At 45.9% G+C, this 12,462-nt stretch overlaps 1 protein-coding gene across 1 annotated transcript in view; it reads left to right on the top strand.

Annotated features, from left to right (window-relative positions):
* ABCA4 (ATP binding cassette subfamily A member 4) overlaps positions 1-12,462 on the top strand; it is a 126,498-nt gene that overhangs the window by 19,377 nt on the left and 94,659 nt on the right. Inside the window, exon 6 of the mRNA XM_082386887.1 lies at positions 2,449-2,646. Coding sequence (XP_082243013.1) covers positions 2,449-2,646 — 198 coding nt within the window. The remainder of the gene's footprint in view (positions 1-2,448; positions 2,647-12,462) is intronic.

A 12,462-nucleotide genomic window follows, 5' to 3' on the forward strand; every position in this document is an offset into this window, starting at 1 on the left:
TCTTAGCCCGACTGCCTTGTGTGCCTTCCTCCTGATCTCTATCTCGGTCTCCTTGACAGAACTGTCCACGTGAATTTTCCTCCATGACAGTAGTGCTCTCTCTGTGCTGTCTGTAGGGTAGCCACTAGCCACATGTGGCTGGTGGGCACTTGAGATGGGGCTAGTGCAGCTGAGGAACTGAATTTTTAAATGTTATTTAATTTTAATTATTTTAAATTTAAACAGCTACATGGAGCTTGCAGCTCTCTACCCGATCATCCTCATTATACATGGAATTTCGTTTTTTACCATTAGAACTGGATATCCCTCTGCCTAGTGTCTGAGCACAGCTCCAAAGGGAATAACATCATTTGGTCTCTCCCCATTGAGGGAATTATTAGGCAATTAAAGTAATACGGTTCTCTGGTCCATCCCTCATCACACCTCTCACCCCCAGCCGTGCAACCTCCTGAACATTCTTCCAGGCCCAGCTCAAGTGTTGCCTCCTCAGTGAAACAGTTCATAAACCCTCCCTTCTTTGTCCTGCGCCCTCCCCCTTCCCTAATCGACAAAGAGCTAACGGGTAATGGTTAAGCACAAGCTGTGTGTTCAAATCTCAGCAAGGTCACAAGGTTCACTGCAAGTTAATAAGCAATCTGTTTCTTCATTGGTAAAATGGAGATAATAAAAGTACCTACCATATACGGTGGTTGTGGGGGTTAAAAGAATTAATATCCGTGAAGCAATTAGAATAGTGCATGGCACATAATAAACACTCAATAAATACCAGCTAATTTTACTAGCAATTCTCAACACTCCCTCTTCTGCACTCTGGTTTCACGACGTTCAGTCTAGCACCTCCTGCTGTTTAAATGCCTGCATTTCCAGCTAGCCTGGAAACTAGCCTAGCTAGTTTTGGGGAGGGCAGAAAATTCATCTTATTCTCGTTGTATCCCCAGTAACTCTCCTAGTCCCTGCAGAATGGGAACGCAGTGAATGAGCATTGAATGAATGAGTTGCATTTTCATGGTGTCCCAGCTTTCTCCCTCGCCTGTTGTGTAACCTTCTCAAGTCACCTAACCCCTTTTCCATCACTTCCCTCCTCTGGAATATTAGAGGTTTGGACTCTAATGAGCTCATTAATTCCCTCCACCTCAAAATGTTTCAGACTCTGGGAATAGAGTTGGGGTGAGGTTTTGCCTGGAGATGAGAAGTAAGGTATGGACAAAACAGGAAGGCTCTGTTGGAATATGCACCCAGTTACAGGCCCCTGAGATCCACGGAGTCCACACCCACTCAGCACCAGCTGTGACCTGGGCCTCATTTGGGGACTGGGCTTCTGTGTGTGGTCTGGACAGTTTCCATACAGGGGGCAACAGAGACCCACCTGCTCCGTTCTCCAGCCCAGAGGATTGTGTAGAAGGCATGGGACTGTGGAGGCCAGGGAAGTTCATGAACCTGTTCTATTTATGGTATTTAGGGTTTTGTCCACTACTGGGAGTCCAGGACTCCAGGAGGCCAGTTACTGTGCTGGGTGGACAAGGGTCCCTGGCCAGGGTTGAGGCCTCCTCGGCCTCTGGAGGCCATCATGGGGATTGTGCTCCACAGGAGCTTCCGGATGTGGGAGCTCCAGGGGTTAGCATCGTCAGATAAACTACAGGGTGCCTGGTTAAATTTGAATTTTAGGTAAACAACAAACAGTTTTTCAGCATGAGGATGTCCCATTTGGACTCTGTTTGGGACATAACTTGTACCAAAAATTGTTCACTGTTTATCTGAAATTCAAATTTAACTGGGCGTGCAGTATTTTTATTTGTTAAATCTGGTGAGACAGGAAGGCAGGGGTGGTCATCCACCATCACTCCAAATGCATTCTAGCCAGTCCCCCACCTCAGCTTCAGGAAGTAGTTCCTGATGGTACCTTAGCATCATGTGCTAAGAAGGGATGGCTTAAATTGTAAAGTCTCTCTGCTAAAATGAGGCCTGGGAATATATTCGTTTTCTATGGCTGCTATAACAAATTACCACAAACTTAGTGGCTTAAAACAATACAAATTTATTATTTTATGGTTCTAGAGGTCAGAATCTTTAAAGTCAAGGAGCCAGCAGTGCTGTGCTCCTTACTGAGGGAAGTAGAGGAAAATTCATTTTCTTGCCTCTAGAGACTGTCTACTTTCCTCAGCTGGTGGCCTCCCTTCATCTTCAAGGCAGACATTGTTTCTTCTGCTTCCCTCTTCCACATTTAAAGGACCCTTGTTATTACATTAGGCTCACCCAGGTAATCCAAAATAATCTCCTTATTTTAAATTCAGCTGATTAGCAACTTTAGTTTCGTCTGCAAGCTTAATTCCCCTTGCCGTGCCACATAACGTATTCACAGGTTCTGTGGGTTAGGACATGGACATCTTTGGGCGGGCCAGTCTTCCTCTGCGACAGGGAGGTTTCCAGTGTTGCTTTTCCTTTCTGCAGTTTGCTCATGGAGTCCCAGACCTAGTGCTGAAGGACATCGCCTGCAGTGAGGCCCTCCTGGAGCGCTTCCTCATCTTCCCCCAGCGCCGTGCGGTGCACACGGTGCATGATGCGTTGTGCTCCCTCTCCCAGGGCACCCTACAATGGATGGAAGACACCCTGTACGCCAACGTGGACTTCTTCAAGCTCTTCCATGTGGTAAGGGAGGTATCCAGCTGCCCGCCCCTTGGGGGGTAATTCCTGGAGGCAGTAGGGCCTGGTGGCAGGCCATCGGGGACTCACAAATTGACAGTCAGGGAAGGCACGAACCTGGTGTTCCAGACATTCCTTGTTCAAGACAAGACAAGACAGGCTCCAAAGGCCCGGGAATCAACTGATAGTATTTCCAGAGCCGTGGCCCAGACATCCAGGAGTCACCGTTAGGATCACCATTAGATATGTGCTGTGGCAGGTCTGGGTCCCCCCCCCAGATGTGGGATAAGCCCTCTTCACCACCTCTGGCAGTGTGGAAAGGAGGAGCTAGGTGATCGTGGAAAAATTGTTAACCTTTCCTGGCCCCATCACTCATCTACAAAACAAATATAATACTTTATAGATACATTAAAAATACATGCAAAGCATTTAATAAATTTCAGTAAATGAGAGCTTCACATTCCCTTCTCTGGGTCTGCTCTTGACCCCAAACTTTACTGTTTCTGGATTAAAAAAACAACAACAACAAAGCAAGAGAAAATGTCATAGAAAATTTCCAAAAATTTGGAAAGCCTGACCTAGCTCAGCACTGTGTTCAGAAGTGCATCCCAGACAGACTTCTTGGGATCCAGTCATATCTTCTCTTTTGCTAGAAGGGTAAGATGAGAGGGAATTATATAAAGGAGGCATCAAGCATTGGTTCTCGTACTTCAGAGTGTAGGAAAATCATCAAGGAAGCCGGTAAAAGATGCAAGTTCCACATTCCCACCCCCAGAGACTGATTCAGGAGACCTGGGCTAGGCCAGAATCTGACCTGTTACCTTAGGTGATTCTGATGGAGGTCATCGTAGGCCACGCTTTAAGAAACACTCAAAATTAGAATTAGAATTTTCTAGCATTGAATTGTGTTTTCTCTTTTGCCTACGTTTTAATTTCTGGAACTATGTTTCGGAGAGTGTCAATCAGTGAGAACATGGCAGAGGAATTTGTGTTTTGTCTTTTTACATTTGCTCTCTCAAGTCCCAGGAAACTTGCTCTAGCCTTGCCTTCAAAAGCAAGGTGAAGGCTTTTAAAAACAAAACAAAATAAAACAAGACCCCACAGTTTCTGGCAGGGTTCGCACCTCATCCCTTTCAGTGTGACTTTTCCTTGGAATGTTACTCCATAATTTCCCCAGCTCATCGGGGGGCCTCCAGGATGGGTAAGAGGGGTCAGATCTATGGATGCCACCAGCCCTGAGAGACAAGGGCCCCAGAGAAGGTCTCTGCAGGGAGATTAAAAAGCCATGCAGTTCAAACTTCTCTGTCCGAAGTTCCATGAGGAACCCGATTTTAGACACACTTCTTAGCTTGTTTTCAGAATCAGACAGGAGAGTGAGTAGGTGATAAAAATCCTTATTCTGAGTGGCTGAACCCCCCCCCCCCCCAGCACAGTGGGAGCCCAGTGCCTGCGTTTGCAGAGCTGTGGGAGCTTCCCTGGGTGCCTGGGATAGTGCAATCCTCTGGTCACTAGAAAACGGGCAGGGTCCTGCCTCTCTTTTTGCAGCACCTTGGCCACTGGTATAGTACATGTACCTTTGGGGCATGAGGACAGCCTGGATAATAGCAGGAGAAAGGGGAACCTGGGCAAAACTTTTCATTAGGGTCTGAACCCATACCTCAGGCTACTGGCTTCAGGATGTTTATTTATCAGATAAGAAAGACTAGACTGTCTTTCCTGCTGCCCTTACATGCTGCTCTGGCAAGTGTTAGAGTTCAGAAACCAGAGGAGAATTTTGGCCGGTCACCCTCACCAACCCGAGATGGACCCTAGGTACTCGCCCGTGTCCATGCACTTAAACCTGAATTGGGCCAGGCACTGTGCTGAGGCCAAGGGCCCAAACATGGCTTTCATGCCCTCACTGAATTCCCAGTTACCCTGAGACAGACAAACAGGCCATGTCACAGCACTGAGGCTTAGGACATTTGGCCCCTAGAGCAGTGGTACCCAGGCCTGGTTGCACACCGAGTCACCTGGGGAGCTTTTAAAAACTACAAGTGCCCCCCCCCCCACCTTCATCCCATAGATTCTGATTAGTTGCCTTTAGCATTTTTAAAAGCTTCCCAGATCATTCTAATGTCCAGCCAGGGCTGAGAATCACTGACCTACAACATAGGAGTTTGATTTACAGTCTCAATTTCTGTAGAGCAAGCCCAATAATAGTAGTCGTACCCAAATGCCCCTAAGGCTTCGAAGTACTTTCATTTGATCACCCCTGACGCCAGGATGCTATGCAGATGCATCCTGCCTGCTGTCCTCCTAACGAAGCCGCTGAGCGACCCCAGAGACTGCCAAGAGGAGCAAGTTGTGGCAGGAGACAGGCTTAGCCAGGAGATAGTGCTGCCCCTACCTACCATCTTTTTGTTCCTGCTGGTCTCTGTGTGGGAAGACCTAACCAAGACAGGACACATCGGCCCCAAGCAAAGAGGACAAACGCCCTATGTGGTGCCCTTGAAATGGGCTTTTCCAGCTGACAAATGGACTGAGTGGCTACACATTTTTTTTTTAATTACTAAGAAGGAAACCTAAAAGCAATTGCAGGCAGTAAGATGGGATTTTTCCTCCTGTACCCGTCCTATTGTGTTTTTAGTAAAATAGCCCTGAGGCGGGCACAGAAAGGCTCAGGGCAGAGCCTCCGACCCTCTCAGAGGGGCTTGGGCCAGGCGGGAGGCAGGGGCAGGGGCCTCTCTGGGACGAGTCTGCTGTTGCAGCTGGTTGGCGAGCAGCCATGCTTAGGTCCAGAGCCCAGAATGTTGTGCCTTGTGTTCTCCTGGGCTGTTTCTCACGCACACGTACACCAGCGTATAAATAAGGTTTCAGTAAATGCCAAGTTGGTGCTCACTAACAAAGAGAGAGGCCATCTCAGCAAACCACCGCACGGCTCCTGCCTCTGTTGTGTCAGGACCTGGGCGTGTGGGTGGAAGTGTAACCTCCAAACCTAGACCTTGGAGCCAAGAGACTCAGAGAGGGGCGTTGGGGACTCAGCACCAACTGGGGCCAGCTGTGTTTTTCCTCAGCCCCTTGGAGATCAGAAGTGAGTGTTTTCATCCTCCAATAATCCAAATGCAGTACCCTCGCCTCACTCCACCCCACCCATCCCCATATGTACGCTCGCGCCTGCGTGCCTACACATGCACGTGCACACACGCTGGATGGCCAGTGACCTAGGTGGGCTGGGACGAAAACAGCAGCCAGCTGGCTGGATTTTCTCCAAGGAGGTTTAGCCCCTCTTGGTTTCACCTGGGTTGAGACAGTTTGAAAGAGCTTGTCTTCTCCTGTGGCCTTTTTGGGCTTAACGCCCCCAGCTTGAAACCCCAGAGCTCAGACCTGGGTCCAAGGTACGGTGACTGCCAACACTACCTGAAACGTTTCACACCTCATAAAAAATGGTGTGTCAGTTTCGGGTGAGGGGTTGGGCCATTTCCCATCTGATTTGGCCCAGGGCGTTCGTGTCCCTCCCCCTCCTCCCCCTCCTCCCTCTGCAATCCTTCCTGTTTTCTCTCCGACTCTGGTGCACAGCTTTGAAATCTTGCTGAGAAGAGAATCTGTCCCCTCGGCTCTGCATGTTTATTTGTGGAAGTTCGGCGGGGAACTGAGGAGGTGCCAAGACCTGCCACATTGCTGGGAAATCTGTGTTCCCTCCCTTCCCCCTTCTCAGTGGATGTTGATAGAGGAAATTTGGCCTCCCCGGCATTTTGGCCCATGGTTTTCCCCTTTGCAGTTGCTTCCAGTGTGACATGATTCAGCTTTCTTTCCTTTCCCTCAACTGCTACTCAGTCAAGGTTTTTACTTTTCTGACTTCATTTTCCCCGTGTCTTTGTGACTATGGGGTGGCTGAACACTGAGTTCCGCAGAAGAAAGGCCGGTCTTGGGGGTGCTTGCTGCATGCTCTTTTCAGTGTCCCGCTTTGTTCTTGGCTCTGCTCCCTAAATTCCTGAATCATTGGGAATAAATGTGGGTGGAGTGCCCCTGCCCAGTGTGAGCTGGCCATGGTTTCTGCTCTCTTGGATCATTCGTTGCAGTTTGTTAAATTTCAACTATGCGTTTCAGTTTTCAGGTGATACTGCTGCGTCAAAATTCTCTGGAAAGGCCCCATGTCTCCAGGATTTTACCATGAGGTCCCATTAATGACTTAATTTCATGATCTCTCTCCCTTCTGATTTCTGAATCTTTGGACTGTCAACTTTCTCCCATTTCTGTGTGGGGGGTTTAGGGAGGGAAGAGGAGAAAGGAGTGGTATCCAGTGCCAGCAGTGTGGAGGGAGGTGCAGCAGGGCTGCTGAGCGAAAGCAAAACCAAGTCAGCAAATAGGATTTTTTTGTTTTTTGAAAATTATTAAGCCACAGCAAGTATAGTTGATTTACAGCATTAGTATTTGTTCTTCCTACATCTACAAAATTATGTGTCTATTATATTTCAAAATTTTGGCGAACTGATTTTGATAAGGAAGAAATAAAAAGGAAATAGAAGAGAGGAACATTAATGTACATTAAATATATATTAGGCCCATGGGCTTGATTGCCATTCGCCTGCCTTGGTTTCTTTTAGACTCCAGGCATGAGTAGGCTAGGGCTTATTTTCATGCCAGATCAGATGCTGTTTTATGAATTTAAAAAGAAAAAAAAGACTGAGAGGTCAATACTAAAGTCACTTAGAACACAAACAGGCCCCTACAAAGACTGCTTTTAGGATAATGGGTCCTGGGGTTCTGGCCTTTATTCAGTAGCTGTAGATTGAGCACCAACATGTTAGGCATCCGGTTTTCTCCAAGGTAAACTGGTTTAAAGAAGGATTTTGGCCTCTGACATTTCTTATCTCTCCAGAACAGTAGTTCTTAATCTTTTTATGGATTAGAACTGCCTTTGAGAACCTGACAACAGCTCTAAACCTTTTCCCTAGAGAAACGTAAGTTCACACAGACACACAGAGGGTGGGGCTCTTGGAGCCTCTGAAGTCAGACCCCAAGTTAAGAGCTTTTGCGTTAAAATTTCTTTCCTACTTACCATTAATATATGTCCTTTCCTAAAGGCTCTCAATATAGCCACAGATTCTTCCTTAACTCTCCTTATGAAGTAATCAGCTTCTCCCCTGAGCACAGGACCCAGTAGTGAGAGGACCAGAGGGTGGGCAGCCAGCTGGGGCCCACAGAGATCTCCTGGTGGTCAGGGACTGGGTCCTGGCTCTGCACTGGCTCCTTTCTTGCTGTCATTGAAAAGGAACTCAGCCTCTCCATCTGTAAACTTGAGATCGCAAAACCTATTCCATGTATCTCATGGGATCCAGGGGTGAAATTCACATTAGAGAAGAGTTGGAAAAGTGCTTTGAAACAAAAAGCATTTTTGCTCTTTCAGAAACAAGAGTGCAGCTGCTTTGTGGAGGGCCCCACTGTGCCCCGCCCCCATTGCTCCACTCCCAGAAGCGTCCTCCTCAAACACTTAGGTGGGACATTCTCCTTCCTCCGACCCTCAGACTAGGAAGAGGTCTATCTCATGGGGTCGCCTTTTGACTTCCCATAGATTCCAAAACCAGTTTTGCTTTCATCAACCACACATACCAAGACTGAAGTCACCTCAGAGAGAAAAAGGCCCAGTTTCTGTTGAGCCAAAAAAAGTCCCATAACTTGTCTGTTCAAGAGCCCACCCTCTCGTTCAGACTCTCTGCCCCCTCCAGTCCTGGGAAACAGCATGTCTCTGTGACCTCTCCCGGTAGAGACAGTTTGGCATTTCCCCCCTGCTCTGAGTGATTTAGTCTGAATTCTCCACTCCTGACGCATTTCCTGGTACTCAGGGTGTCCCCTCCTGGTCGCCCCCTCACCACTGAAGCTGGCTTCCTCTCTTTTCATCTGATGCTTCACAACTGTCAGGTTGCAGCAAACATGCTTCAAATCTACATTCCTCCAGTTGCCTAGCAACAACTTCCCTACCGGATAAATCTGGATTTCCTGTAGCGGCCCACAATTAAACACAGTGGGCCCCTCACTGTCTGTCCACCGTTTCATCTGTTCTTCACCTCTGTCTGGGTGCTTCAAAGGCAGCAGCTCATCCCTTACTCCAGAGCCTTCCACCAGCTCCCGGAGGCCACATTATCCCTATAAAGACACTTTTAACCCAAGGCTACCTATTTACCCTTGTGTTAGATAGATCCTCAACTTAGAAATCAATACTGTTTTCCAGATGGCCTTCTTTGAATCAGAGAAAGTAAAACAAAACTTTCAACTCATAAAACATTCCTTTTGTGTGCTGGCAGAGTGACATCTGTTTGATTAACCCATTGGATCCAAAGCATCAGCAAGAATTGCTCAAACAAGACTTTTTTAGTAGCTAATATGCCTTATTCTGCCGTAGGAAAAAATATTACACAGTCCCAAAGGACAGACATATATCTTGTCCCTTGGGAACCCAGAGACCTCATGTAGCCAGAATCTTCTTGGCTACTGTCTAGGACCTTGTATCCATTTCTTAAGTACTGGATCAAGGCCCAGGGACCCCTCAAATCAACCATAGCTGATGGGAGATGATAGAGACATACCTTTTCAAGAGCCCTATTTGTATATCCAATTTTCCTTCCTGACAAGGTCTAATCAGACCTTGAACTTGGGTTGGCAGTGCTGAGGCCAGTCGTGACATGGAAGGGTTGCTTGTTGTTTGGGAAATTAAGAGAACTTATTTGGCATAGGAAGCAGTGGTGTGTGTGTGTGTGTGTGTGTGTGTGTGTGTGTGTGTGTGTGTGTGCGCGTGTGTGTGAGTGATGATACTTGCCATTTTGGTCTGTGACCTTTTTTCCAGAAATGGTTTCACATTTCCATTCAAATAAATTTACAGTCCCTTCCGGTTCTTTTGGCAAGAACAGTCCATGCGAATTTGAATAGATAATGGGAGAGGGAGCCCTGGGAAATTTATTTTATAATTTATGGCAACATCAGTCAGACAATTGGTGACCAGATACGTATGAAGTGTTCCCTGGGGGGACGGGCACTGTTCTGAGATGTAGGTGGTATCTAAAACGAAAGTGTGAGTATAAGACCTTCATTATTTACCATCTCCACTGGAAAGAGCTAGGAAAGACATTGCAGCTATGGTACCCGGCACACAGCTGGAACTCAGTAAATATTTGTATAATGAATATTATTAAATTATTAACAAGACTGAAAAAGAAAATGCTAACCAGACACACAAGTGCATCTCAAGCAGTTGTTCCTCCTGTTTCTTCTTCCCCAAATTTCTGGTCTTATTCTTATCTGGCTGTCTCTCCAGTCTCTCTTGCCATCTCTCCTTACATTCCTCCCTCCACCTGGAATTCCTGGTCCTCCCGTTCTGTCCACAAATACTGCCCTCATCCTTATGATCATCACCTTGTCTTCTTTCAAACATTAGCCAAGTGTCACCTTCGCCATCCCCAGGTGGAACTGACCACCCCCTTCCTGTAAGTCACCATCATACCTTGTAAAAACATCTCTCATGAAATGTAAAATCACAATAGACTCCGTCTCTTTTCCACTAGAGTATATTTATTTCCTCATTAAGTAATACAACACATATTTATGGAGCATTTACTGTGTACCATACCCTGAAGATATAAAAACAAAATAAAGCCTATTCTTATGCTTAATGAGTTTACAGTGTAGTAGAAAGACAAATATCTTAAAAACTAATAGCAAACCAATATAAAAGTGATAAATAAATGCACTGAAGATTATAGAAGCAGCTAGGAGGGGCATCTACCCCATGGATAAGGAGGGCAGGAAGAGCATGACGGTGGGGGAAGGAAGGCTTTCTGGAGAAGGTGAGGTGGTTTCACATGAGTTGACTATGGCCAGTAGGGGTAAGGTGAGGATGGGGTGGAATGGGGTAGGTTGGCTGTCTTATCTATTAGGCCCTAAAATGATAGGCGTAGTACCTAAGGGAAAAAGGGTTTTCAGAGGCCTACAAGAATGTTTAAGAATTGAAAATTTAAAATTATGGCTCTGAAATACAAAGAAAAAGCTTTAGAATTAAAATTAATAAACATTAAATTGAATGTTTGAGAAAGGTAATATTATTCAACTTTTTGGTTAAATTTAATATTCATGAAATTTTAAACTAAAAAAACTGTTTTATAGTTCAGGTTTTCTACCTTTACAAACATTCCTAAGTATTTGCAATGATTGCTGAGAAATTGTACCAGATCATTCATTTAATGAGTTAGTCAAGGTCAAATAATTTCAAAAGCAAAATTAAGAACCTTAAAAAATTATCTATCTATCTACCTACCTATCTATATCAATATATAGATATAGGTACATATAGCTATAGATAGAGACACAGGTGCTTTTAATGTGTTGAATTTGAGGCAGGATGGAGTTTTAAGGCCAGAGTGTGCCTAGAGCCTATGGAGATGAAGGAGAGGGGATGGAAAGAAGATGTCCACTTAGGCAAAACATAGGCATGGATAATCTCCAGCCCACAGTCAAGTGAGGAAAGCAGACAACAAACTCACACAGATGAGAAAGTAATTAAAGGCGATAGGAGCTGTGACTGATTGATTGCTGTCCAATCTCTCTGGACACATGAGTGTGACAGTTGCTTATTTTCTGTGCCTCTGGGTTTCTAGTCCCTCTAGGTACCTCCCATTGTCTAGGACCCTGGTTGTTTTTCTCTGCACAGCTTCTCTAGACTCCATTCCTTGATTCCAGCTTCTTCCTAAGGTGGTCTTTCAGATATCTCTTTGCTCCCCTCTCTGCAATCTGAAGGCTCATCCTGCTCCAAACTCAGACCCAACACCAGCTCCTAAGTCACCAGGCTGGGGATTTTGACAATGGGATGGGAATGGGGAAGCATCAGTGATGACACTCAGGCTTTCAGCTCTGGTGAGTGGGCAGGAGGCAGTGCCACCAATTGAGGAAGGGCATCCAGGAACAGAAGCTGGTTTGGGAGAAGATGATGTGATCAGTTTAGGACAAGTTGGAGTTATGCAAATGTCCAACAGACAATTGAGGGATGGAGATGCAGATTTAGAAGTCATCGACAAAAAAGTAGCAGATTAAATGAGAGAGGGAATGAAAAAACCCAGAGAGAGTGTACAGAATGAGAAGAGTGAGGGTGTGGAGGTGGAGAATCTCAGCATATAAGGGGAAAGTGGAGGCTGAAGAGCTTGTGGGAAAGGCAGGGAGGGAACAGAGAAAACCAGGTGAGATGAGTGTCATGAAGGTAAAGAACATGACCAAAAGTGTCAAGAGCAGAGAGGTCTGAACAGACAAGAACCAAAAGCATCCATTAGACTTTAAAATTGGAAATTCTAGTGAGAGCATCTTAGTAGGATGATGCGGGTGGAAGACTGGGAAGTGTTGGTGAGGAAATGAATCACTGAATGTGAACTGTTCTTCCAAGAAGTGTGGGAATAAGGGGTGGAGGAGGGAAGACCCTCCCGCAAGTAAGAGAGAATTCTTCCTGCCTTACTGGCTTTGATATGGGACATTGATGTTTTTTTCTGCCTTTGGACTCAAACTGAAACACCAACTCTTTGTGTGTCTCCAGCCTGCCAACTCACCCTGCAGATCTTGGGATATGCCAGCTTCCATAATTGCATGAGCCAATTTCTTATAATAAATCTCTTCCTATTTATATACATCCTATTGGATCTGTTTCTCTGGGGAATCCTAACTAATACACTGCCCTTAATGAGCATACCATTTCATGGAGTATCAGGCATAGAAACATTTATAGTCAATCTGCTTCTTGCTAGAATATAAGTATTCATTCATTCATCATATTCAATATGTGCCTGAATGTCTACTATGTGCCTAGCA

This window comes from Balaenoptera borealis (assembly GCF_965194805.1).
Source record: "Balaenoptera borealis genome assembly, chromosome: 1".
In the NCBI taxonomy this organism is placed as follows: Eukaryota; Metazoa; Chordata; class Mammalia; order Artiodactyla; family Balaenopteridae; genus Balaenoptera; species Balaenoptera borealis.